The sequence below is a fragment of the Coturnix japonica genome, chromosome 12 (genome assembly GCF_001577835.2).
Source record: "Coturnix japonica isolate 7356 chromosome 12, Coturnix japonica 2.1, whole genome shotgun sequence".
Lineage (NCBI taxonomy): Eukaryota > Metazoa > Chordata > Aves > Galliformes > Phasianidae > Coturnix > Coturnix japonica.
The window spans coordinates 10,882,654-10,909,152 of record NC_029527.1 but is presented as its reverse complement, the minus strand read 5'-3'; the positions used below and the strand labels follow the sequence as shown (position 1 = coordinate 10,909,152).

The window sequence follows — 26,499 nt, the reverse complement described above, 5'->3', positions numbered from 1 at the left end:
CACCTAATTAAGAATATATTCTTCCATGTCTATGAAATCTGTTACTATAGGTCAGAGGGATTTCTCTTGTCTCACAAACATCATCACTGCCTGCTATTACATATCCAGTTATGCCCATGTCACATAGTTCAGTTTAGAAGCAGGAACAATTGTTTTCCTTGTCGTTTGGAAGCTTCTACATTAAAAGCTACAGAACAAGTGCAGTAGTGTTGTAATGGGGTTATGGCTGTAAGTGAATAGTTTTAATTATTTTGACATACTCTATCATGCACTTTTTATGTACAATATCAAAAGATACTTGGCTTTGTTCATGTCAAAGGACGCTGCCCTAAGACTAACAGTCTTCAGCTGCAACCTTCTGTTCTCTTTGGAGCATGACATTCCTAAGAAGCAAATGGAAAGAAGTAGTTGGGAGTACTGAAGCACTATTTACTCCTTAGGGAGGTAACACCTTTCAACCATGGCACATATTAGGAATAAGTTAGATAAAGCCATCAGGATGAGTTTATGCTGATCCTGCCTTGGGGCAGGAGGATGATCCCAGTGAACTCTTGGAGAAAAGGATGAGAAATAGCTGTGTTAAACGGAATAAACATTACTCATGAGATGGACAAAGTGAGTAACTACTTGATTGTCTTTATATTTTCAAGAGCAGTTTTGGCTTTGGAAAGAACATAATGCTTTTGCTGTGGAAAGAACTGCTTGTTTTGAGCTTCCTTTTCCCAAACTCACTTTCTGTGTCACATACTTGCTGTTACACAACATTCACACAGGAAGAGTAGTTACAAATCTATTAAGAAAACCATTCATTTAATGTCTCACGTTTATGATCCACAGTGCATCCTCAGAAGGCTGTGGAAGAATACAGCAGCCAGAAACCCAAAATGAGCCAATTATTAAGTTCAAGCAGTGTGTTAATTAAAGAAAGACACCTACAAACCCTTAGGGAGGAGAAGGATGGAAGGGAAATCACTCCTGTCACGTGCCAGGTAGGTTCAACATCCAGGTGCAGGAAACAGCCTGAAAGAGCAATGTGCAAGAAACCTCACCTTAACCTAACCAAGGGGAATTCCAGCTTGACCTGCAGGGAAGAACTGAAGGTTAATTAACACGGTGAACCAAAAATCCATTACAATCCCAATACCTCTTTTGTCAGTGTATCAGTTTGTACTCATGCTCTACTTTCACAAATGTAAATTTGCCATCCAGCTCATCCACCCCATGGGGCCAAGCTGCTCCAGCAGCTGCCTCCCTGCCAGGCTCATGGCAAGGCCAGGAACACAGTGCTTGGGAGAGGAATAGGAGCTTTGTCATGAGCAGCAATGAGAAGGAAAATCATCCACCATAGCACAGGAAAGCAGGAATTGCACCTGTAAGGACAGGGGGCTTGTCACCGTCGCTTAAAGAAAGATACAACAGAAAACAGATGTTTTGCTTTAATTTTTATTGGAAGAGAGAAGGATTTGTGCACTCACTGAAAGAAACACACATACTATAATGTGTGTTATTACAGAGTTCAATGGAACAAAACCATGCAGGCAGTCAAGGATGGGGCCCTGGGCAGCCTGATTTGGGGAGGGATGTCGGGGGGAGGGGGGACGTCCCTGTCCGTGGCAGGGGTGGAACTGGATGGGCTTTAAGGTCCTTCCCAACCCACGGTGCTCTGGATGCACACAGATTGAGGTGCTTTAGGCACAAGCAAAGCAGCCTTTGCTGCCTCTGGAGCTGCAGACAACAGGGTAATTTAATAATTCGGAGCAACAAAGAGCACAGGAAGTCTATTAAAAGCAGTGGGAGACTCCTAAGTGAGTTACAGCACACTGCTGCAGGGGAGCAGCAGTCACTCAGACCCCGCCAAGGTCAGCACAATGCGTTCTCTTCCTATGGAATTATTCCCTATGGCTGTGTCTGATACCAAAGTTACAACCAATGGCACAGCAAATGTTAAACTGTTGCTCTTCGTACAATAGCTTTTCCCTGGATCTGTGTTCATCATAAGTAGGTTCTTATATGATAAATGTATGCAGAAAAATATCACTTTGGCAGCTTCTTTTGTCAGCACTTTTATGACCACAAATACATACATAATGCAGTGAATCCATCCCGCTGAAGAAAAAGGTAAGCAGTTATGAGGAAATTAGAAAGATCTAGGGACAAAAGACTATGACTGTCAGCAGCTTCAGAAAATTGTTCACTGGTTCCTTCACTGATTAAATGTATTGCAAATGAAGGAGAAGAAAACAATGAGTAGCAGACAAGCCTCCAAGTTTGTTGCATAGACGAGAACTGATATCTATGGATTTTTGTTTCTAATACGCCACAATCTGCTGACACATATAATGCATATTACAGGCACTGTGTACATGAAAACGTGGCTTCTTGCTTGGTCAAAAGGTCAGTGTCACAAGGTTGTCTCAGGGCATCAAAATAGGTAACATCTTTCCTTAGAAAAAACACACAAAACAACCTAAACTAATGAAAATTAGTGACAGTTTTCAATCCGGTGATGCTGTACCAGCTTCTCAAGTTGAGATGTGTTATATATCCAAAATATATTCTCCGCTTGGAGTCTGAAATGGCAGCTGCTGAGATCCTCCTTTCCCATAAATAACCCCAATCACAGCTTTTTTGACCTGAAAAAGTCCCTATAATTGTGATTCCACTTTTCCATTGTGGTTAACGCGACAGCCTTTGTCCATTGCAAAAAGCAGATGAGCTCACAAAGACATTGCTCAGTATTTCAGGTTCAGAAAGTTCTTTATTGACTGTTCCTAGGAGGTATACACAGACATGGCTGGAAACAACAGTCATCTTCATCCACTCTCACACACTATTCTGAAGATAATGTATGTAAAAAAAGAAAATGTATGCATTACAATACATAAATACATATAGAAACATAACACAATGGACTTTATAAAACAAACTAATGCCAGTACACAACTCCCCACTAGCACCAGCGCCAATAAGACTCCACAAGCAAGATGCTGCACACTACATAAATACAGTTACTCTATTGCACAAACAGCAATGAGAGCAAAATCACTCACAACTCTATTTTCAGCCCACCAGGATAAAGGAAAAGGTTTCCTAAGAACATGGATAGAGTGACTTTGATCCCGGTGCGCCTGGGAACACAGGGAGATAATGAGCTGTCACAGCCACTAATAACTCAGCACCAGCCACGCAGCTTTGAATGGCCACAGTGACCAAACCATAGTGCTTATTTCAGCATTTCTTTCAAGATCAAATGGACACCTCAGGCAGCTTGGAGAAGAACCACTTAGTCAATACACAAAATCCAAACATATCCAGAGGTAACTAATTAAACAGAAAGAATAAAACACTTCACAGAACCACAGAATCATTTGACTCAGAAGGGACTCTTATGGGCTGTCTTGCCCACCCCTCCTGCAATGCACAGGGACACCCACAGCTCCATCATGTCCTCAGAGCCCATCCAGCCTGCAGCCAATTACTTTGTTTGTAACGTTTTCCCTTGTGTCTCTATAAGATGAGCCAGATATAAGTGGGAAAAAAAACCAACACCCTACCCATCTAGTTATGTATGCATTTAGGTAATCCAAAATATACTGAATAAGAAACCATCTGAGCTTAGCCCGTCCTATAGCCTACTGAATTCCTCACCTTTTAAAGAAGCACTCTGGGAGGTGGGAGAGGTGGGGACTGGCTGAATGCACACAGACAGAAGGATGAAGGGACAGCTCAGGGACATAACCATGCCTGAACAGCCAAGGAACACCACGGGATGCTCCCATCGCTGCACACAATTACCTACCAGGCTTTACCTCTGCAAAACCCTGGAAAACAAGAGCTTTAATTGGGAGCGGTTTGCCCTTGTTAGTAAACAGCAGCACATTGCAGCAGCACGTTGCGAGGGAGGAGGGAGGGGGATGCTGGATTTGGGTCACCAGAAAAGCGCATGATTTCCATGGGATCCTGCCACCAGGTGTCACTAACTTCTTGATTAACGCAGCTCGGATCGGAAAACGCGTCTTTATCAGGAGATTTCTTATTCGAGGGGACGATTTTCACCCGATTTTACCTTAGAACAACGTCAGTGTTAGCTGCAAAATGCACAGTTAACCATCCTGGAACACACGGTGCTGGGAGAGCGTTCCTACATCAATCAGAAATAACACCAAAGCGAGAGCAATGGAAAGCAAACAGCTCAGATGGGGGCTCAGGGGGACATTGTACCCCAGAACCCCACTGCAATGCCAGGAAAGGAAGAGGACGGGAGGGGACATGCTGACACAGCCCCAGCTGGAACACTGCCACCATGCTCAGCGCTCACAGACACTGCCATGGTTTGAAGATGATCAACAAGGAAATATTCCCGCAGCATCTTGCTGCCGCTTCGTCATGTAGAAGACACTCCTGGAGGGACTCAGCGCTCTGATTTGGGCTGCTATGGATACAGATTACTCTAACAGAGAACAGACCTTCCCTACTGGTTGATGGGCCCCTGGTCTTTCAGTTGAAGCAAATAAATCCTCCAAAAGCGACAACATTTAACAGCAGATTTGGAAGCATCAGGATCGTATAAAATATGACTTCCCTGTCCTCAGAAACCTTGTCACATACCCCAGAACTGACAGCATTGCTCTGCTCTCATTTCACCACATACTTTGAGACTGTCTCTACAATGTCCACCAAAGGCTGGGAACACCGTGCTACATTCAGGGATTCGCGTACAGTAAAAATCTCCATACCCAATTCTATACAAAGTGGTAGGTACCAACACCTCTGGTCTGTATTGACTTCAAAGATGCTATGAAAAATTTCCAGCCTTGCCTTGCCTGCTAGTAACACAAAATCTCAAAGGTCTTGTAACGGGTGTCAAAAACCTGTGAAATCTGGGAGAGCAAAGCAGAGATTTGTTGATGCCGTGCATCAGGGCAGCAGCTTCCTGATACACCCAGGACCAGACCACAACCCGCACTCATGTGGCCAAGTGGTCTTCCCACTGAAAGATCCTCCTCCTCTGGCACAGCCCAGCTCTAACAAGCCAAGAGGCCTCGTACTCCACTTTGATTCTGCATTTCATTATCCCACTCCTTACAGTGAGCAGATGTGAGGCGGCTTTTCACTTTTGGAGCTTTGCTATTCCCAGACTGGGTAGAAAGCACTGCACGACACCAGACAACCTCCCAGATACATCAGTGTGCAATATCCTCTTATCCCTTGACCTCCTGCTTAATCCAGAAGTAATTTCGGATCTCCTCCTGTATTGTTTTTTGTATTTATTGCTGTATGATGAAGCTCAGGTTTGTAGGCTATAAAAGCCAGGAGGATGCCTGGCAGTGCCTACCCCCAGCCACACTCCAGCAAAGGGGGAAGTGAATGTCTGCCCCACACAGAAGGGCTGCAATTGTGTTTTTATCAGTGGTGACCCACCACAAGTCAAGAGCTGTGACAGTATACCCCAAATCATACAGGATTACCACGTTGTGTCAAACAAACACATAATTAAGCAGCTTTAATATGTTAACAGTTTGGAATCAGATTAGCGTTTGTATTAGGCTAATAGAGTCAGCCCCCATTAATCCAGATCAATTGCTCAACTCTGGCAATTTATTTAGATTTTATTTTCCCAGAAATTCAGAATCATAAATCTCATTCTCAGCAGAATATGCATGTGCTGCAGGGCAGGATGAACTCATCAAGGTATGCAGGCACATGGATAAACCAAGTGCAGCTTAACCAGTTCAACTGCACAATGCAGAACTAAACCCTCTAATCCTCTGTGATGAGATTTTTGTGCCGTATGAACACTGTGAGTACCACAAGAGGAGACGCTGCATCTGGGCAGCAAAGTCCTGAGCACCTCTTCATGGGTGCAAACAGCACAGTGCTGCCCAGGGCCACAATTAGAGCCCAGCACGACTGTTGGCTGCAGACAGAAGTAACAGAGGCCGTGCTGCTTTTATAAACAAAAATGCAGGCACGCAAGGCACATAAGTATGGCTTCCCCAAGCTATCCAGGTTCTAAATAAGATCCAGCTCAGAAACATTCTTCATTTTCCATCCGTAGGTTATACTTAAGGATGATTACACAGAAGCATCCAACTGAAAGGAGCTGTGGGTACCGGGGTGAGGAGAGGGAACAAGGGACAACCCATGTTGTTCATGTCCTGTGCAGCACAGATGAGGTTCATCTGGCCTCACATAAGCACAGCCTGCTCACAGCACATCACAGATCCAACTGCAGCAAAGTGATGGGTTGCCTCATTAAGGTTTGAGACATGTTTCACACTCAGGTGATGCTTCAAATCCAGATTCCTACAGCCATCCATGCAGTTGCTCTCCATTTCTCATGTATATGTAACATAGATATTCATACAGATGTGTGTGCAAATATACACGCTCTCAATATATATGTGTAATTTCTGTATTTTATACATATTTAGACACTATACTGCAGCAGGTCAACATCACAACTTCAGTCAGGGCACAATCACACATTATAGATGCGGTCTCCTTTAAGTCAATTTTGTATTGCTTTTCACTTGAAAAACATGGAATAAGTTTACACAAAATGCTTCTCTTAAACTGGATCAATTGTCCACAGTTTTCTGTACTGATGCAAATAATTCAGTTAAATATGCAAATAATAGCAGTTAATTTAAGCTGATAAACAGAACAGTGTATAAAAAGGCTGTTTCTGAATTCACCATCTCCATCCCAGGCAGCACTCAGACAGCAGGAGATATATTTGCTGGAGTACAAGTGAGCCACCCAAGCACCCATAAAGCAGGCTATGCATACAGAAACAATTAGCCAAAGAACAAATTCATCACAGCCCTTCTGAGACACGCTGAGCAATGCATGAGGCAGGATGCCACGGACACCTGGCATTCTAACACCAAGATTTTATTCACTGCAAAATTCTGTTCTCAATGCAGAGCTCCAGGCCTTGATCTACAACACAGTAATCCTGGTCCGCAGTGTTTATGCTGCTGGGGACAAAAGGTCTGCCCAGAAATATGGCCAGGAAAATGTCACAGTGATGAAATGACATGGAGACCATGGGTTTGTGCTGAGAGTAAAATGGCAGAACAGAATGTAGGTGGGGTTAATACAGAATGTAGACGGGGTTGGATGATGCTGTGTTTTCCAAAGCCTGGAGCTCAGCACACAACACCAGAAGGAAAAATCACTTGCATCTGTTTTGCTTACAAAGGCAGTCAGATATTTTTTGGTTGCTATCAAGTGCTTAGAGACATGAAGCTCAATCAGATGGGAATACTTGATGATGAACATACTGAATAGCTTTCTTGCACCAGTAGAAGACAATGCTGTGCAAATGCAATATGATATAAATCCTTCTTTTCACATTTGTTAGTATTTACAACGGCAGTAAACAACACAAGAAGCACGATCATACACACTTACCTCCCAAGGCAGCATGAGTGCTCCTATGAGCCTCAATAGGAGTTGCTTTCAATCCACATAACACACTACAGGTCTAAACTTACCACTTTTTATTTCAAATAATGCACTGAACGATGCAACTGGAGACAAATTTCCCAAAGAACACTTTCCCCTTTAAAACTTTGATTTGTCACAAATAGTTGTTGACAGGCAGGATGACATGTTCTGTACTGAAATGTTTGACATTGTCAAAATTCTCCTTCTGAAGCTTTCAAAATGAACAGTTTCAGTGGAAAAATATTGTGTTACAAAATCTTAACACATGTAAAAAAGAAAGTATAATGGATCAAAATCAAAACCCATCAATTGACCAGATCTGAGGCTGGAGGTGTTGGTATCATTTTCAAGGCAAACACACTTCCAAATTTCAGCATTCCTTCCTGACTCGAAACAGACAAAATTTTGGCAGCTTTGACTTTTCTTTGGTAAGACGTGAAGGCTGCTTCACTTGTGGCTTTGCCAAGCAGCACTGAAGAAGAAATGAGCCCCACATGAGGGCACCAATGCAGGGAGCTGACCGTGGGCACCCATCCCAGCTGGCACCCATGGGCTGCAATACGTGGGAGGAAACAAAGCCCACTCACGGGGCACCACCAACCAGATGGCTTTCAGGCTCAGCACAGCACACACGGTCGTGTTGTCACCCTGAGTTTCTCCCTTCTGCATGTGACACACACAGGAGCTGCTGGGAGTCCTACTGCAGCCATGGATGCTCAGAACAGTACCATGGAAACCACAGCCAAACATTTCACCTCACACTGAGGAAGGGCCTTGACTGCCACCACCTCCTCCCTTCAGTATTTACAGGTGTGATGTGAGGACAGAGCGGGTTTCTGCCACTGCTTTCAAGAGACTGTCGCCTGTTTTGACAAATCAGATGAGGTCTTGGTTTGGTTTTATGCTTAGCGGAGGACAGAAGGTAGGCTATGGTATTACCAAAGCACACGTAAAACACAGCAAAGATGAAATAAACCATCTGAATCTCAATATTGAAAGCTTTAACCATCATTTTATTTGTGTTTATATACACCGATGACATTTAGGTGAGACCACTGCACACACCAGTAGTCATGAGCTCAAAAGCAATGTTTTCTAGGTAACAAGGCACTCACAAAGACAAATCTGCACCACAATTTCATTCATACTTAAATCTGAAGGAAAGATTTGGCACAAGCGTCAGCTCCATCTTTTTGACATATTTGTAATTTGATTTAAAAATTAATGCAGGCAAAGTAGAAATATTCACGACAGAGGATAAAGAAACAAACAACCCAATCCTCCCACTCCCCTCAGCCTGAGGCAATACATTCCCTCAAACACAGTATTTAGCTCTGCATTTCTAAACTATTTGCTGTTAGTACTATTTTTTTTCCCCCTTTTAACATGCCAAGGTATTACTCCCAACACAACCGGTTTCTATTTTGGGGTAGCTGCAGCTCCTGCCTGCCAGCCAAGTCCCAGCAGCCGCTCAGAGCAGAAGGTCGGAAGCACACGGGATGCTCTGCCTGAACAAGCCCTGGGGGCAGCAGGGATGCCTGGGCTCTGAGACCCCTCCAAAATCCCACTGTGAGAGCTGCCAAGCAACTCACAGGATAAGAAACTGAGTCACGAGATGCTAGGACTGCCCTGGAGAACTGGGAGAGCTATGCTGGCCATAGCCCTGACCACTGCTTGCTTTTCCCCTCATCCTGACAAACGGGTTGTGGGATGAATACATCACCATGCATATGGCTACAGCCTCTGCGGAACATATTGCTCACACGAGTGCCAATTGTTTGGCAGTTGGAAGAAATTTGGCCAAGCCCCATTAGAAGATGCTGTTTGGAGTCGTGCGGATGTGTCATCCCTTCGCCACAGTATTTTTAGAGCTATCTGTGTTTTCCTGCCTTTCTGCTGAGCACTGGCCCTCCCCAGGCTTGAAAATATTCTACTTTGGCCATAACAGACACACATGAAGGAAAAGCTGCTGAGTTACTATCGCTGTGCAAATAATACGCTGCCCTCCTGAAAACAGAGGGAGCAGACAGTGAGAGCATTTGGACTCAGATCTTCTTTCTTCAGGTACCAACTTCAAACACTTTGCAACAGCTCAAGCACAAGGATTCCACATTCAGCTCTGAACTTCTTTCTAACCTTTGTGGTGGCATTAGCATAAGGCAAGGAGACATATTTTGACTCCCATCTGTGCAAATCCTCCCCGTGCTGCAGAATCAACATTCTGTCAACCAATTATTTTATGCTGTATCACAGCTCTAAGAGGGGGGGGGAGAGGGTGAGGGTGGGGAAGGAGGGGGGAAATCATCACACCTACAATCAAAAGAGCAAGGTTTTGCAACATAGCATGTACTAAAGATGTCTGTCTTGAGTCAAACTAGCAGCCATATTTTATTCAAGAAGCATGTAAACAAATCTGGCACATTCATTATAAAAAAAAAAAAAATTAAAAAAAAATTGTGTACCTAGCATGTTCATCACATTTCAGATATTCCATTCCTCCCTCCTCACTGAGCTCCATGGAGACAAGTCAATCACAGTTAACCATCTGGTAATCCTTAGCCCAGGCTGTGCAGCTGCTACCTACCATTTTTAATCAGGGCTATGTCTTCCATTCATGCTAAATAGGAGGCACGAACAGCTGCTTGGCCAACACTTTCAAGCAAGCTCCCTCTCTCTCTCTCTTTAGTATTCCTGGCTTCTCTTCCTTTCAACCCTACATTTTGCCCATGTTTTACAATCTTACACTTAAATAAATAAATAAAAAAAAAACAGTGGAACGAGAGGAAAATATTTCTGATAGATAAATCTTCAGAGGGCATATCTGCACTAAACCTGTTCCTGGAAAAACATAAACTACAATCACAGCCTCTGCTTGCAATAGTAACAATCAGCATGCCAATGGAAACGTGTACCTTCCTTACCTACACAAACAGCTCCGAGCTCATTTTAGAACAGGGTCCAACTTCGACAGCACCCAACTATTTCCCAGAGATGCATCAGCACAGCGATATCACAGCTATGCTACAGAAAGCAGAATTTATTTACCCTGTTCGGATGACACACGCATACAGTCTCCCCATTGCCTCATCAGTGTCAAAAAATGTCAACTATCATCCATGGCAAGTCACTTTTCTTTTGGTGATTTACTGCAAAATCAAGATGATGGCCGCAGCAATCTATGGAGACGCCATTCAGTGCCCCCTCAGCACCAGGACTTTTTGCAGGTGCATCCACTGGCACAGCAGCTGAATTTAGGCCAGCTTCTCCTTGTTAAGCTCTTTTTAGAAGAGCGATGTCTTGGAATAAGGAAATCACCAACTGCCTCCACATAAATGCGTCACAGCAACTGTCAATTTACAGCCAAACGCTGTTAGTATGTGCAGCAGCACAACAACATAGAGCGCTGTTACTTGCTCAGCCTAACAACAGATAAATCCAATATGAAGGTCATGCTGAAAATAAATAAGGAAAACACAAAACAGACAATGCTCTGGGTATTATAAAACAGACTTTATTAATGGCATGGCATTGAGGAGGAAAATTTTTGAATGAGCATATTACTTGGCCCTGACAGAAAATAAACAGAACACGTTTTCAGTACAGAGCTATGTCAAAGGCAACACAACCATGAGTTCATCCTCACCCAACACAAGGTCAGCATTTCACTTCTAAGCATTTACCTCAAGTAAGAAAAATATCAGACATGAGACAGTGTTTTGGGGGGACAAGAGGGGATGTTCCTCCAAAACACAGAACACATTCAAGCAAATTTAAAGACAAAATAGAAATGATCCAGCAATGGGGTAGAAGGACTCCATAAAAAATATTGCTCTGGTATAATGAGCGCCATCAAACTGATAAAGCTCGTTTTGCTTTACAGTCTTTATGTGTACACATATAAAATTACAACAAACGTTTTGCTTTAATGGCCCTACAGTATTTCATGGGGATAAAAAATGGTTTTCAGTGGTTAACCTAAAAGCACAGACTCTCTTCTACTCCTGCATCAGCCAGCATAGGTGGGAAAATCTCTAAGTCTCTCTGTAACAGTCTGAAGAACAAACTATGAGCTCTGGTTTATGCTTGTTAGGAAGTCTTGTTCCAACCCTCTACACATACATCTCCAGGCCTTGATCAGGTCCACAGTGAGGAAAAATGGGACAAAAGAGAGGAGCATAAGGAAGAAAAATGGACACCGGATAGCAAGGTATGGATGATCCTCTGGGTGGAAAAAATAGACAATAAAGTGGGATAGTTTTCTGCTCACCAGCTAAACTAACCTGGAAATAGGCAATGCATACACAAAACTGGCCTATGCTGAAGCTGTCTTCTGCTCCCAACCTATCTTTCCCTCTTCGGATCCCTCCAAGTTATGGAGGTGAAGAGCCTCCTCATGTAAATTTAGAATAGAAAATCATAGATGTAAATGCTAACAGGGGGCACCAAACGGTATCAATATTAGGTAACCACGAGAGAGAGACAGCAGGTTTTATGACAATTGCCCTGGTTGTACCGGCTCTGTGGACACCACTGATGGTGGTTTCAGTTTCCTCCTGACTAAAAAGCAGTTCGGCATCTTTGCTGGTTAGAGGTAGATACAAACCATGACCTGCTGGATGTGAGCTATAACAACAGTGGTGGTGACGATGCTGGCTCCCCCTTCCCTCCCCCCATACCAAGTAAACTAGTTATGAAACAGAGTCTGAAAGGGCTGAAAGAGAATTGCAGCATCTTTAAATAAGAAAACAGAACGAACTGGAAATCTGGAAAAATAACTGGTGACTAATATGCAGATTTTAGCTTGCGGATCGGAAGCCACAGTTTGCTGGAAGTTGAATCCCTTCTGCTAATTTTCTCAGATTAAAAAGGCACTTGTGTTCTCTCTCTATCTGAATGCTTTGCCTCCGTGCTTTTTGCAGCATATGCTCAAGTTTGCAGTTACTATTGATAGAATGTAAAAAAAAGCAAACCAAAAAACAATTCCTAAGATTATAAGAAAACACAAAAAAACAACTAAAGCCAAATGCTGCAGAATTCAAATCACAACTCAGACAATTAACAATCAAACATCAATCCTGGAACCCTCACTTTCAAGAATTTCTATCACAGATGGAATTTCGTTTAAATGAAGGATGGTAACATTCAGATTGATGCCTCACTGGAGCCTGTGTACATGCATGAAAGCTGGCGAGGAAAATAAAACAGGAGAAACGTTCAGGCTATTTTAGGCTGAGTGTCCTGCGGGACACCTGAAAACTGATAATATGGAGAAGGGTAGACATGTGGTTTCTGAGTAAGAGAAGGCTGCTCTGTGACCATTAGCAGGAACCCAAGAGACAAGCAGGAAAAACTGATGGGCTGAAAGAGCAAAGCCTCACAAGTAAAAGATGCATTGCTGCCTTCCCACCATGCTCTTCTTAAACCCACCAGCCCTCAGTTCCCTCACCAACAATGAAGAACAGGAGCAAGGCCATTCCTCACTTCAGAAGATGCCAAGCACGACAAATTTAGGGCATATCAGCGTGCCACAGTATATAACTCTGTAGGAATTTCATGGGGTTAGGCAGGCAGCAAACTAAAGGCATCACAAATGGGAAGCACACGCACCTATAGGAATGCTCGTGTTACACAAGACCATAACAATTAATTAGACCCGGAAGAAAGAAATCCATTTCCTAAACTTTTTCTAAAGCTGCAGCATATAAACATAGATGTAGACACGGGAGCTTGTATAATCTCTGAGGTGAATAGACAAAAGCTATCATAATTTTCATGACCAGGTGAGAAACACGACCCTGTCGCACAGATAACAACACCACATACAAGAAAGCAACATAGAAAGTGTATTGCTTATGAGTGTGAGAATATGTTAACCTCCTGGTGCTCTTTGCAATCCATTATCACTGACAGAAGGCACACCATACAATCCAAATCCCAAGTGTCGAAGTTTATAGACATGATACACAGCCATGAGTAATTTTAATTACATTGTTTCATCTGTGATCACTCTGTAAACAGGTTGGGAGCTAATTGGATCAATAAATTAATTCCCATCAAGTGGAACATGATGCACATGCAGCGGGATAAAAGCTAACCCTGTCCTTGGCTACAGAAAAAGCATTTGTTCTCAACATCATCAGAGCAGGATCACTCCTATATTGCCTCAAACCAATAGAGGCAATGCTATCAATGGATGCAGCACTGCCAGCTCACTGCTTCCCAAAAGCTCCTTGTGCAGAGTAAGGTGTTCTGAGCGGCTGCAGATAGCTTACGTACCCACTGCAATAGTCCTCATTATATTTGGTATTTGAAGCAGAAAACATTTAACAACAGGATATTTTAACTCCTAAAACCAGTCAATTACGCTTGCTGAATTAGCCCGTGTGAACCAGTCGTTAAGTGCAACTACGGAATAAGCATGAAACTAAAGCCCTGTTTAAAATACACCACTCCTTTAGAAGATTTTGTAATTACACACTGCAAATGCATTTGCATGTTCAACGAGTAATATGTATTTCTTGCAATGAGAAAGCCTGGAAAAGCTTAATCAAAGCCTAGCTTATCACAGCAAAGGCTAATTGGCTTCCATAGTGCATCATCCTGCAGGATCTAGCATTAGCAAAAGCCTCGCCAACCATTAGTTGCTGGAAAAGCCCAATTTATTTTGATAACATAGGTCTTACCTCGGAGGGTTTCCATGACCACATAATCAGGTGGAGCATCAGTAGCCCATCCCATGCCCTCCAGTCAGCATCACCCAGCTGATCCACTCAACAGCCAGGAAAGATGGGAACTGCTCGCAACTCAAAGAGCAATTTGGGAAGGGAGAAGGGTGCAGGCTGATACATAATGAGTTGAAATCTTTTCCTTTTAATGAAGAGTGCAAAAGAGAAACTAATTAATAAACTGCCACGAGTAATGCAATACAAAAATGTAAAATAATTGATGGGCTGAAGTATTTCCCTACAGCGAGTTGTCATCTCAGTTTGTGAATTATAAGCCTGATTTCCTCAGTGCTATGAAAAGAAATTGCCCTCTTAAAATTATTTTCTATTTATTTAGACTTCATATTTTAGCTGCTGAATCCTCTTTCAACTGAGGTGGGTTTTCAGACAAGGAATAAACCTAACCCCCTCTTCCCAGATATGATCCGCATATATAAGAATGTGGTCATATTCAGGGGAAACACATCTTAGTACTTCCAGACTAGGATTTCTACCAGTACAAGAAGAAATGAAATAACAAAAATCAAGAACCAGACCCTTCTGGCTGTGTGAAAGTGAACATATTTTATGTAAAGATGAATTTACTCATTTAAACACTCCATTTGAAATCATCTTACATCTGTGTGAAAGCTTAAAATTATTGTAATCATCCAAACAGAAATATCATAAATATTATCGGCTTGGCACACATCAAACACGAGGAATTAGAACCAGAATATGCTGCAATACTGAACCTTGTAAGCAGGAAATACTTTTGTCATTTCATTTCAGAGTCCAGTTAAAGGAGGAAGAACCAAGATCCCACCAAGAGCACCTGTAAGCATCTCCTGGCCATTTCCCAGCAGGTCACAGCAAAACAGTATCTTCTCAGAGTCTCCTATAGCTGTCAGAGAAGCACTTATCATACAGTGCAGAGGTAAAGAAGGCAGCTCTTTAAGCAGTGTAGACACATCAACACTCTGGTACTGAAAAGCTCATCTAATCAGCAGGGTCAGGTCTAGGACCAACCCAGCCCTTCACGTGGCACCCCTTGGTGACAATCAGGCCCACCACCACTTCCAGAGCCAGGGGGCATCTCTGGATTACATACGGTGCATGTGCTGCTAGCATCTGCCATTCAAATCACTCAGCTTCAAAACTCCTACTACAACAGTTGAACGCAAGAAAACAATCTAATTTTGCACTTCAGAAGACCAACTCAGTACAAGTCCCCTCACTGGCTGTAAGCCCAAGTGCCAGACCTGGGCGATTAGGACCGCGTGTTTCCTAGGTGATAAGCCTTTCATTTTTCTGGAAGACATTTGAAATAGAGCATAGGAAGATTAATCTTCCCCAGAGAAGGGAGAGTTCGTTGGCTAATTTCTCTTGCATTTAGACGTAATAATTAGGCATATTGATTCTTCTGCTTTGTTCCTTACCGTTACAGCGAAATAATTAACAGAACTTCAAGAAAATATTTGAAAGCTCACTTCATGATGTCTCTTCAAACATGGCTCACCTAACACTTACGTGCACACTCAAAGGGAAGAGGGAAAAGCAGATTCTCACTGTATTTATCCCTTCAGTTCATCAGGCGCCAACCTCAGGCAGCAAAGCACTGCCTCAGGCTCTGCTTCATTTGCTGCTGATTAGACTCTGAATGGCAACACAAATGAGATCCTTGGTGGGACCAAGGTGAGCATTGCTTTCCCAAGTTTTCACAGCAGCCTGGTATTGAGGTTACAGAGTTTGTATGGTTCCCCGATAGCCCTAAAGATGTACAGTTTGGCTGAACTGCATGTATACACAGGGAAAACCAAAGCTGTAACACTTATTAGAAGGATGAATGAAGATGTTAAACTCCTAAATAGTTCTGAGAAAAGCCTATTCACCATTTAAGGCGAAAAGGATTTTCTCATGTCTAATTCAACATTACTAATTCAAGAGTTTATAAGAGTTCTCTGATCTCTGCAGCATGCCTCAGATTTAAATAATTTTCAGCAATTTTCTATCAAAAAGCCTTGAAAATATTAATCCTGTAAAAACACAAGGAAACGCACATGCACTTTAACACATGCTGGCATCAGAGCAAGCCTGGTTGATACAAAACCCTCATTTCCCAGCTGCTGAGAGGCAAGTGGGACAAGTTGCATGCAGATGTGCTGCCTTGGAGGGCAATACCTGATGTGTGAGGTGTAGTTGAGCATTCAGGTCCAAAGTGAAAACCAACCTTTGCGGAAGAGGTGTTTATGGAGATCAAAGCCACAAGAAGGGAAGTTGCAGCCTTCCCTACTTTCCCTCTTCATTCAAAGCTCACCCCCACCTCCGTGACTATTTTAGCTCCGGGAAGATGTTAGCTATCAATACTTGCTAGGCATCTCTTGTACCTAATGGTCACTCTGACAGCAGGGAGCCAATGTCTCTGAACACTTCAAACAGAAATCTTGGATGTGAATACCTGTTTGGAGGAGGAAACATCTGAAGAATGTGTTTCTCTGATATTTATACTTCCTTGGAAGTGAAGGGTGTTTTCTGTATGACTCACATTCTTGTTTTTCACTTGTGATATTTTTAAACTTTGAGATCCAGCACTGATTGAGTGCAAAAAAGTGCAACATTTCTCCCATCCTACCCTAGAGGGGCTTATGGCCAGATACGGAGGACAGCTGGAGCTGGGAATAGGTCTTCATTATACAAGAAAGCCTAAAAGAAATAGTTTGAGGATTTATGAACATCAGTCATATGTGAAAGATAGAACTTGACAGATTAATTAAAGCAGCACATAGACTCATTTTCTGTGAGAACATTATGTATATTTGAAAATAAATAATCCACTCAGAACAAGGGGTTCTTTCATAGAATCATAAAATGGCTTGAGTTGGAAAGGACCTCAAAAATCATCTAATTCCAACCCCCTGCCATGGTCAGGGCTGCCAACCACTAAATCAGACAGCAAACCAGGCTGCACAGAGCCCCATCCAACCTGGCCTTGAACACCTCCAGAGATAAGGCATCCACAACTTCCCTGGGCAGCCTGCACCCCTGCCTCATCTTTCCCTCCCTTCTACCCAAGAGCATCTTTACAGCTTAGTTCAGAGCTAAACAAAACATTGCAATTAGTTAAATAACCCCCAGAATGAGATATTCTCAAGATGCACGTGTCTCATTTCCATCAACTTCTACCTACCTACAGAACATCCCTCCTCAAACCCCCCCTTCATATGAGGGCATCACAGAGAAACCTGCCATAGCTACAAGGTCAGGGCTGCAGACATAGCCTCCAGGCCTGAAGTTACACACCTCAAAGAGCTAAAAGACCCAGAAAATACAAGACATTGAAAGAAAAGGGGATTTCAGCATTTTGAAACTGCCCTCCGTGAGTTCAGCTTCTCCTGCAGCTTGGAGAAGGCTGAATGGAGCAAGGCTCACCATGAAATCCCATTGCCTTTGTTTAAATACTATTTAGTTCTTTATAGCATCGTTCAAGAGACGTAAATGCAAGCCCCGAGCTCAGATACAATCAGCTGCCCAAAGGAAAATCATAGGCAAGTCTGCTCTGGTGGAAAGAGTTTTGTAAACACATTTCTTTCTGCAGGAAGCAGCAAGATCAGGAAGGCTGAAGCAGAAGGACGATGTAACTGGGCACAACAATGGTAAAACCTGGAAACCTGAGAAAAGGTAAGAAAGAGGGCTTGGTACCCAGCCAGCAGGGATGGAGCAGCATCCCTATGCAAATAAACACAGGTGCATCACTGAAACACCTGAAGCAACATCTTCTAAAAGAAGCAGCGTGCAAAGGTCTGAAAATTCCCCTAACAATCCGGATCACAAGGGGTAATACCACCAAAGAAAACCCATATGGTCTATACAAAAATGTCTCCAGTTCTCTCCATGCTAGGGAGCGCAGTGTTTTCTGCTCAATAACCCAGCACTCTGCCAGAGACAGAATTTAAATACATTTCCATTCAGATAACTTATCTCTTCCCCTCCCCACTCACAGCCTGTGAAAGAAGTGACTTGAACTTACAACACTGCAGGGTTTTTTTCTACTCAGACTTTTAATTCACTGGCATCATAAAGACCTTCAGCAATTTACAGTGTGAAGAGCATTCTTTGGATTGCCCTGCTTTGTACACTGAGGTTGCTTCATTACTTACATTGCATTACACAGGGGCAAATGAAGTGGTCGTGCCCAGAGGCCAGCCTGAGCCAGATGTTCTCCTGGGCCCCACATCTGGGCTGTCCAGCTCCTGTATTGCAGCTGCCCCTCTGCAGCACAGCGCCAACAAAACACTGAACATGAGGGCGGATAGCGATAGGACAAGGGGGAATGAGACAGGGGAGGTTTAGGTCGGGTATTAGGAGGGAGTTCTTCACTCAGAGGATGGTGATGCATTGGAACAGGTTGCCCAAGGAGGTTGTGGATGCCCCATCCCTGGAAGGCCAGGCTGGACATGGCTCTGGGCAGCCTGGTCTGGTGGTTAGTGACCCTGCACATAGCAGGGGGATTGAAATTGGATGACCACTGCAGTCCTTTTCCACACAGGCCATTCTATGATTCTACCTTAATGCTAACTCAAAACTAGGATACATCAGAGAAATGTTGCAGAGGAGACAGCCACATCATCAGGCTGCACTAATCAAGGTGTTTCAATTAGCAAAAAAATTTAAAAAAAGAAAAAAAAAGATAATGTTTTGCAGGAGATGTCCTAATTCTATCGGATGATGGCAAGGCACACCACAGGGACCAAAATATTGTTTTTCCTACCTCTTGCTATGATGTCTGAGCTATTTGTCCTCCTGTCAGTCAACAGAACACAAGGCAGACCCTCCTGTCAAGTGTTTTGGTGACAGTTTTGTTGAGATTCACAAATTCCACATTCAGCAGTCATGACCAGCCAACACCCAAAGACTGTGCCCTGCCTATGGGACCCACTGCAATACTAATGAAATACCATCTTGGCCAGAAACTCGCACAGGTTTTCTTCCTCACATTGAAAAGAAGTGAACCCACTGCTTCTTGGAGATACCTTGTTTCCCTGGCCCCTTCCCATCCATACAAGGGACATGGTGGGCATGGTGGTGATGGGTGGACAATCATGGAGGTCTTTTCCAACCTTAATGACTCTATGACACATGTCACAAGTTGGCTTCAAGCATCGCAAACAGCACAGGTGATAAACAACAGAACTGACTGCAAGAAATTCGCTTTGCTCTTTGAGAGCACCTGCACTTCTTGGTAGTGCAGAACACTGATAAAATGCCAAGAGGACGGTGCATACGGAACACAGGCGTGCTATACATGGCACATTGAATTCGATTTTGCTGCATGCCACCATATGGAACAGAATCTCAGCGTCATCAAACGTTTACCTAAACTCCATTAATGTCTTCTGCAAGCCAATATTTATAGCATACACACCAGTAGCTGCTGTCAGAGTGTGTATAAATGTTAAACTGAGCTGTTAAAGAAACATAATGACAGATGTAGAGATGCTGAAGAGTGCAATCTATTCTAATTTATGATAATTTATTTCCATCATCTGGAGCCCTATTCAGAAGAGAAAGCTGAATGCATCCCAAAGCACATCACGGGATGGAGCGTAAAAATCCCCCAGAAAATCTCTTTGAAGAGAGCACTCTTCTGCTCACACCCAGCAGCCTCTGTGCAGGAGGGATGCAGATGTGGGGTACACAGAGCCCTGCCTCCAGCAGCCCAGAGATGTGCAGATCTCATTGCAAGTTGGGAAGAGCTGGGAACTGTTTGTCCCATGAGATGATTGCTGAGTCACTACTTTTTAGGCACTAAGCTGCGGAAACAATATTTGTGCGCTTTGTCAGAGCTTCTTCAGCTGCATTCACAACCCATACAACATCCACGGGTGGCCAGTGCTAATGAGCGCGGAAACAAAAAGATGGAAAAGCGGTTGTTGGGTTTGTTGCACATTTGGATGCTGTGGCAGAAAGAGCTTCTCTATTTCACTGCTCAGCAGCACAAGCTGTGCTGGCGCAGTTCTGCCCCAAGCCTGTCCTTGCTCTCCTGTTGCTGTCAATCTACTGTGAAAACCATGATGGAAAGGATGGGGAAAAAAAAAAGGGAAAAATGGGAAAAAAAGAAAGAAAGAAGAAAAAAATAAGAATAGAAGAAGCAAGCCCTGCCAGCACTTGGTTCCCACAGTGCAAAGTGCTCTGGTTCAGATGCAGGGAGCAGTACAGGCAAGGAGCTCATTTCTACCTTACCGCAGCATCATGTTTGGTGGCAGCAGGCGACCTTCTGCTGCGCCCACCCTGAGTCCCCACATATGTCAGCCACTGAGACACAGCCTCAGCTGCCCGCCAAGGCCTCGCAATCTGGGACAGCACAGATCTGGTACTGGGATGGGCTCTGATTGCACAGAGCCTCCTGCTACACGCACAAAATATAAGCATAAACTACAATGCCAATATGCATGCTGTCTAAAAATCACTGCTTGACAGCTGAAGGTTTTCCAACAAAAGGATTTTCTGCCTTTTTTACTTGCTCACTTTCTTTCCAAGAACATACTGCCTCTGCTCCAAAAATGTTAACCTTCCCCTGCCAGTCCCAGTGCCAAGGGTGTAAGTGGCTCCGGCCCCTCCAGAAGCAAGTCTGGTGCATAACAGCATGATGCAGGAGGGGAACAAGAACCTGGTCACTGCTTCTTAAAGGAAAGAGTTGGGAGGGACCCATAAGGACCATCAAATCCAACTCCCAGCTCCACATAGGACCACCCAAAAATCAGACCATGTGTCTGAGAGCATTGTCCAGATGCTTCTTGAACTCTGGCAAGCTCAGTGCCATGACCACTTCCCTGAGAAGCCTGTTCCAGTGCCCAAACACCACCTCAGCAAAGAACTTTTTCCTGATATCCGACCTGAACCTCCAATTGAGTGTTGAACTGAAAGACGGTGGCTTCTGGCAAAAATATTTCCTCGCTCATAATCTTGCTAGAAAGCCAGAGTTTCCAATGGAAACTTATATGAAAAGTGACTTTTCTCCCCTGAAATGAAACTGTGTTCTCCAACTGGCTCTACAAACAACTTTGATGCAACGATGACTGGGATTGCCTGACACCTGGTACAGCCCAAATGCTCCACAGGTCCTCAGTCACTGCCCACAGGCTATAAAACAGGATGAAGCTGACTTTAATACCCCAGCCATCCAATCATTGAGTGTTCCTACCAACTTCTTGCATTAACAAAGTAGACTAAAATAAAAAAGATAAAGAAAAAAAGAGAGAGAGAGAAACTACATCCAGAAAGAAGCTCTACTGAGACATCACTAAAATACTCCTCAATAATCATGGAATCATTAAAGTTGGAAAAGACCTTTAGTTTATCACCTACTTCAACCATCCATCTACCACCAGTATTGCCCACATCATCTCACAGTCTGGATGTCTCTGGTTGCCAATTGGCAAAGTGAGTTGTGATGCACTCTTCACCTGACAGCATGTGGTTTTGTACTTTTATTCATACTCAAATACATCCCAGCAGCCATGAATAAGTTTGAAATAAAACGCAGCTAGGACACAACAAAAGACATTATGTATATCAGCTTGCTGAGATCAAAGGCACGCAGCAGCAAAGAATTTAATTAAAATGTTAAAATTAACTAGGAAAGCATCCATTGTTTAATTCTTTTGGCAGGCGTGTTCTTGCAAAGCGGGACCTAATTCTGCTCCAACATGCCGGCTGCCCTGGGAGATGGCGATCTGCAGAGCTCTGCATGCTTATGGCTGCAGCATTTGGCAATGCTGGGAGGAACCCCTCGCTCACAGTTAGAGGTTTTGATGAGCCATCTCCAGTAAAGCACTTGGAGAAACTGCTCCGTTCTAAAGAAGCACGCAGGTGAACGCAGCTCACAGTAATAAGCCCATTTTCAGGATCCAACCTTACTGCTCTGAGATGGGCCAGGGAGGCATTTCATCCATCACCAGAAAGGTGGTACTTAGGGATGTGGTTAATGGGCACAGCGGTGAGGGGTTGACAGATGGACTTGATGATCATGGAGGTCTTTTCCAACCTTAATGTTCCTACAGTTCTCTGACGGTACAGCGCCAAGTTTGAGGTGCCAACATGAGCACCCAATGTGCAAATGTCAAAGAGCTGGCATTTCAAGCCAAAGATGCTCCGGATCCGCATCACCTGAGGAATAACACCAGAGGGCAGAGCACGTACATCAGCTGCAAAGTCTGTGGACAGATACCACAAACTTCTGCTGGAAATTCAGGGAACCGTGAAGAGCAGTTGCTGAGAACCACCAGCTGAGGTTGTAGGGGTTCACAGCTGCCTACTCCCACAAATACTCACTCAGGCTGTTTGCAACAGGCTCTGGCACTTCTCATGGAAGAAGGATCATGATAACAGGGTAGGAGTTTTGCAGGACAGTCATATATTTATTCTACCCTCAGTGCCACATCTCCACAGTTCTTTAACACCTCTGGGATCAGTTACTCCACCCTCTCCCTGGGCAGCCCATGCCAGAGTGCCTCATTACTCCTTCTGAGAAGATATTTTTCCCCTATATCCAACCTGAACCTCCGCTGGCACAACTTAAGGCCATTGCCATCTGAATATATATAAAGTGCTGGTGAAATAAAGTGCCAACAAAGCAACATCTAACAGTTTTGGTTTTTATAAATGGTTCCTTGAAAGTACTTCTCTAGCTGACTGAATGCCATTGCCAAACTCTTTTAACACCACGATTTGTGTCTGCAGTTACACTCATTGAAAACACCATCAGTTTACATGGCTTGTGTGTTTCCTTCAGAATGAGCTGCACTACTGGCTTTTCCAGCTGAGCAAGTGCAGTATTCTGAGTGGGAAAACACTGCTTCCAAAGACCAACTCAAGAAGTTTCTGCAATGGCTAAAAGATGAAACTGTGCAAATTAAATAGTACAAAAGCTGGCAGTTGGTCTATATTCAGTATTCTTTTCCTTTTGCCAAAAAGAAAGCAAGCTGTCACCTTAGCAACTGTGTCTTTGCAGTACATGTGCCACTTTGATCCAACACCTCAAAAGCAGCACCTCCACATGTTCCTTTCCACTATGTGCTTTGCAGCACCTGCTGGATCCCCCACAAGAGCAAAAGCCTTTATCAGAGAATCGTTAAGGCTGGAAAAGACCATTAATACCATCTAGACCAACCACCAACCCATCACCACTTTTAAGACCCCTCTGGCCAGATGCCAGCCTGGGTGGGCAGACAGGCAAGTGCTCTTTGTTGCTCAGTATTCCTGGAGTATAACACTTGATAGCTTTCACTCAGCTCCAAGGAGAAAGCTGGTACACGAGGCCAGGTTCACATGGAGACTGCAGGATCCAAAGGATGGCAGCTCTTTGTCATGAGCACATTCCTCCCTGACTGCAACACTGGAATCCAGAGATGTCAACAGGCAGGGCTTTCACCCAAGGCTCCAATTATGCAGATGCTGATTTACAGGAGTGATGACTGAAACATCTCCTTCATAAAAATTGGCAAGGATCCTATAACTGTGTATGTCTAATGGCACAGCCCCTCTATCTCCATGCATCTCCTTGCTAGTTTGAAAGTCAGATGATTTTTGTTCTTCCTTTCATAGAAACCTGGTTTGCATATATAATCAAATTTAGCATTAATGAGTTTCTCTCCTCATCTTTTATTCTTACAGCTTGGAACAGCCACGCTCAGATAACACCAGCTGAGTCTGCCATCAGGAAGGTGGCTTAACATAAAGAGATTTCACCAGGTTCAATCAGGGATGTCTATGGAGTTCCTCACTCCAAAGAACCCCCACTTCCCAAAGCACATTTTCTCAGCCACACTAGTCCAGTGTAACCCCAGCACACCCAGTCCCACTCAGCCTCATCTTAGCCTAAGAATCATCAAGACTTCAGTGAGTTGTTAGGTGACCTTTTAAAATCGATTCTGCCATGATTATAGCTTGAGCCCAAGCAGAAATGGCAGGCACATCTCAGATGAAAGATGCTCTTTACTTGCAGTGTGGTCAGGAATCACTGCCCTTTCCTCCTTCCTTCTTTGCCTGTTCCTGAATTTGTACCACACATGACAAACATGCATGTGAGCAGCATGCAGAACAGCCAGCTCTGTGCAGTCTGCATGGAAACAGGGGATCACAGAACAGATTTTCTGTTCCTTTGCTTGTCTGCTGGGTTTTCAGTCTTCAGGGCTTCCATCTCTCTTCTGCTACCATATGGTAGCATATGGCTTATCAGAGCCAAAGGTTTCAGAATCACAAGACTCCCAGAAGCTGAGACTTTAAAACTACACAGTAAAACACTGTGCATGCACTGAGGGCTTCTGCTGCCATCATTCCAGTCCCACCAATGATGAGATACAGGTTCACATCTGTCTTCAGTGAGGCTGCAGAGAGTGATGCCCTGTAGAGCGTCACGAAGCTCTATGTCCAACCACAGGGACCAACAGAGGCAGCTCACAAGGCTCCATTCTGTTCGGTGCTCACATCCCCTCGTTCCAAAGTGGGAATTTTTGCCTGTGATGAACTGTAGAGCGTTTTGCATGCATTATGCTAAGCTGCCTATAAGAAATCATCCCATCAAGGGGTAGTTACATGGTAATTACCTTTGTAATATTAAAATACCATAGAAATGGATTTACAACTTTTCATTATGTAGCACACATACTGATGCTGTACATACATGGTCCCTGAGATAGTAACTGGGGTCAGGTATTTTAAAACAACTGGATACCTCCTTCATGAGGAAGACATCCAAAAAATCAACAACACGTTCTTTGATGTATTTGCATATCCTACACATCAAGATGGACAGATCCAACACAGAACACAGTCCTGGTGTTGCACAAGCAACATCAGTAGGCAGGAAAAAAGTGTTATTTTATAAGGCTTTTCTCTCAGTTCAAGGACAGATAAAAGCAAACACCCAACACTCAACCCATCCATGAGCGTTAGACTCCAGCAGGATTACCTGACTTCTACGCACACATCTGTTTGCAGGGAAAGGTTGCTAACCCTTTTAGAGGCCACGCAAACAAAGCAAGCTTTGCTCTTGCCAGGCTTTTCTTCCTAGCTTCCAAGCCAAAAGATCACATCATGAGGGCAAGGAAGCAGAGCAGGTTTAGTTTGGTCCATGTGCACACAGTTTTAAACCTCCCTGGCATTTCCTATGTTCAGATTCCATCAGAGATGAACGGGAATCTGTTGTCCAAATCTCAGGCACTGCTCTGGAAACCTTTTGTACATCTTGAGCAGAACCACTTGCAGTAACTATCTGCAGTCACACAAAGACTAGAATGTAATTTTTCTGTACAAAGCAAGAATTGCAACAACTCTTCAGATAGATTCAGGTTCATTAAGCATCTCAATGTCAACATCCAAGTCTTCTTAATAAAAGCCCCAGCAGCGTTTTTCAGCATGCAACACCACCAGTAACCAGAAACCACAGCTCTAAGACTGCTCCCAGGTACACACGTTGCAGTGTACAAGGGATGAGCAGCAGCACAGTTCTGTAAGCAAGAGGAAGAGAGGGGAAAGGCTCTTAAAACCTCAGCCTAAGGCCACTTACTAAAATACTTTTGCAGGTAACCCCTGGCTCCATAGGAAGCACTCAATGTACACGTCACATTGTAGACACACAAAGCTCTGCTCTTCAGTAGATTCACTCCAGAGAAGCAGCAACCATGACACAAATATAACACAACTGACAAACTTGCTTTTCCTGCTTACTCTTCACCGACCCAATCAAAGCTATTCAAACACATCCAGACATCCATGTGATGGAAATTAATCCAGGGAGACAAACAAATCTATTTCTTTCATCTTTCCTTATTCGCTGTTGTCAGGTGCACACCAAGGAGTGTCATTTCTCAGGCAAAGCTGTGACACTGTTAACTGGTCACAGAGGACCGCAGAGCCACAGCAGACAATTACGAGAGATGAACTTCAGCAGCATCCCCTTGTCTCAGGTGAAGATGAAGCAGGGGGACGAAGGGCAGAAGAGCAATCACAGCCCTTCAGCATCTTGCCCCAACACATGCCACAAAGCAAGAGTTGACTCAGAACTGGGAACACCCAAAGCCTATCTAGCACAGCTGTGTGCACTTTTCCAAGCCCAGAACTGTGATCCCTATGCTGTGAGTACACCATTTATAACCAGTGTAGAGCTCTGAACTTCCCCCCCAAAAAAACCACAGATCTGGTGCTCAATTGCTACAAGTCACTTCTTTCTTTTTCTAACCTTTCCTGGGCCTGAGCCAACGTTGTCTGTTAATGGCTTCCAAATGCAATTTCTTGCCTGGAAATAGATGGCAAAGTACACAAGAAATACAAATGAAAATGT

At 43.8% G+C, this 26,499-nt stretch overlaps 1 protein-coding gene across 2 annotated transcripts in view; it reads right to left on the bottom strand.

The window, feature by feature from the left end:
* Nucleotides 1–26,499, bottom strand: part of SYNPR (synaptoporin) — a 76,655-nt gene that overhangs the window by 47,583 nt on the left and 2,573 nt on the right. Inside the window, exon 1 of one of the 2 annotated variants that reach the window (XM_015875409.2) lies at nucleotides 14,139–14,284. The exons of the other annotated variant lie outside the window; for it this stretch is intronic. Within the exon in view, the coding sequence (XP_015730895.1) occupies nucleotides 14,139–14,177 (39 nt within the window). The 5' untranslated portion in view covers nucleotides 14,178–14,284. Of the gene's footprint in view, nucleotides 1–14,138; nucleotides 14,285–26,499 lie in introns of those variants that run through there. 2 annotated transcript variants of the gene reach the window in all.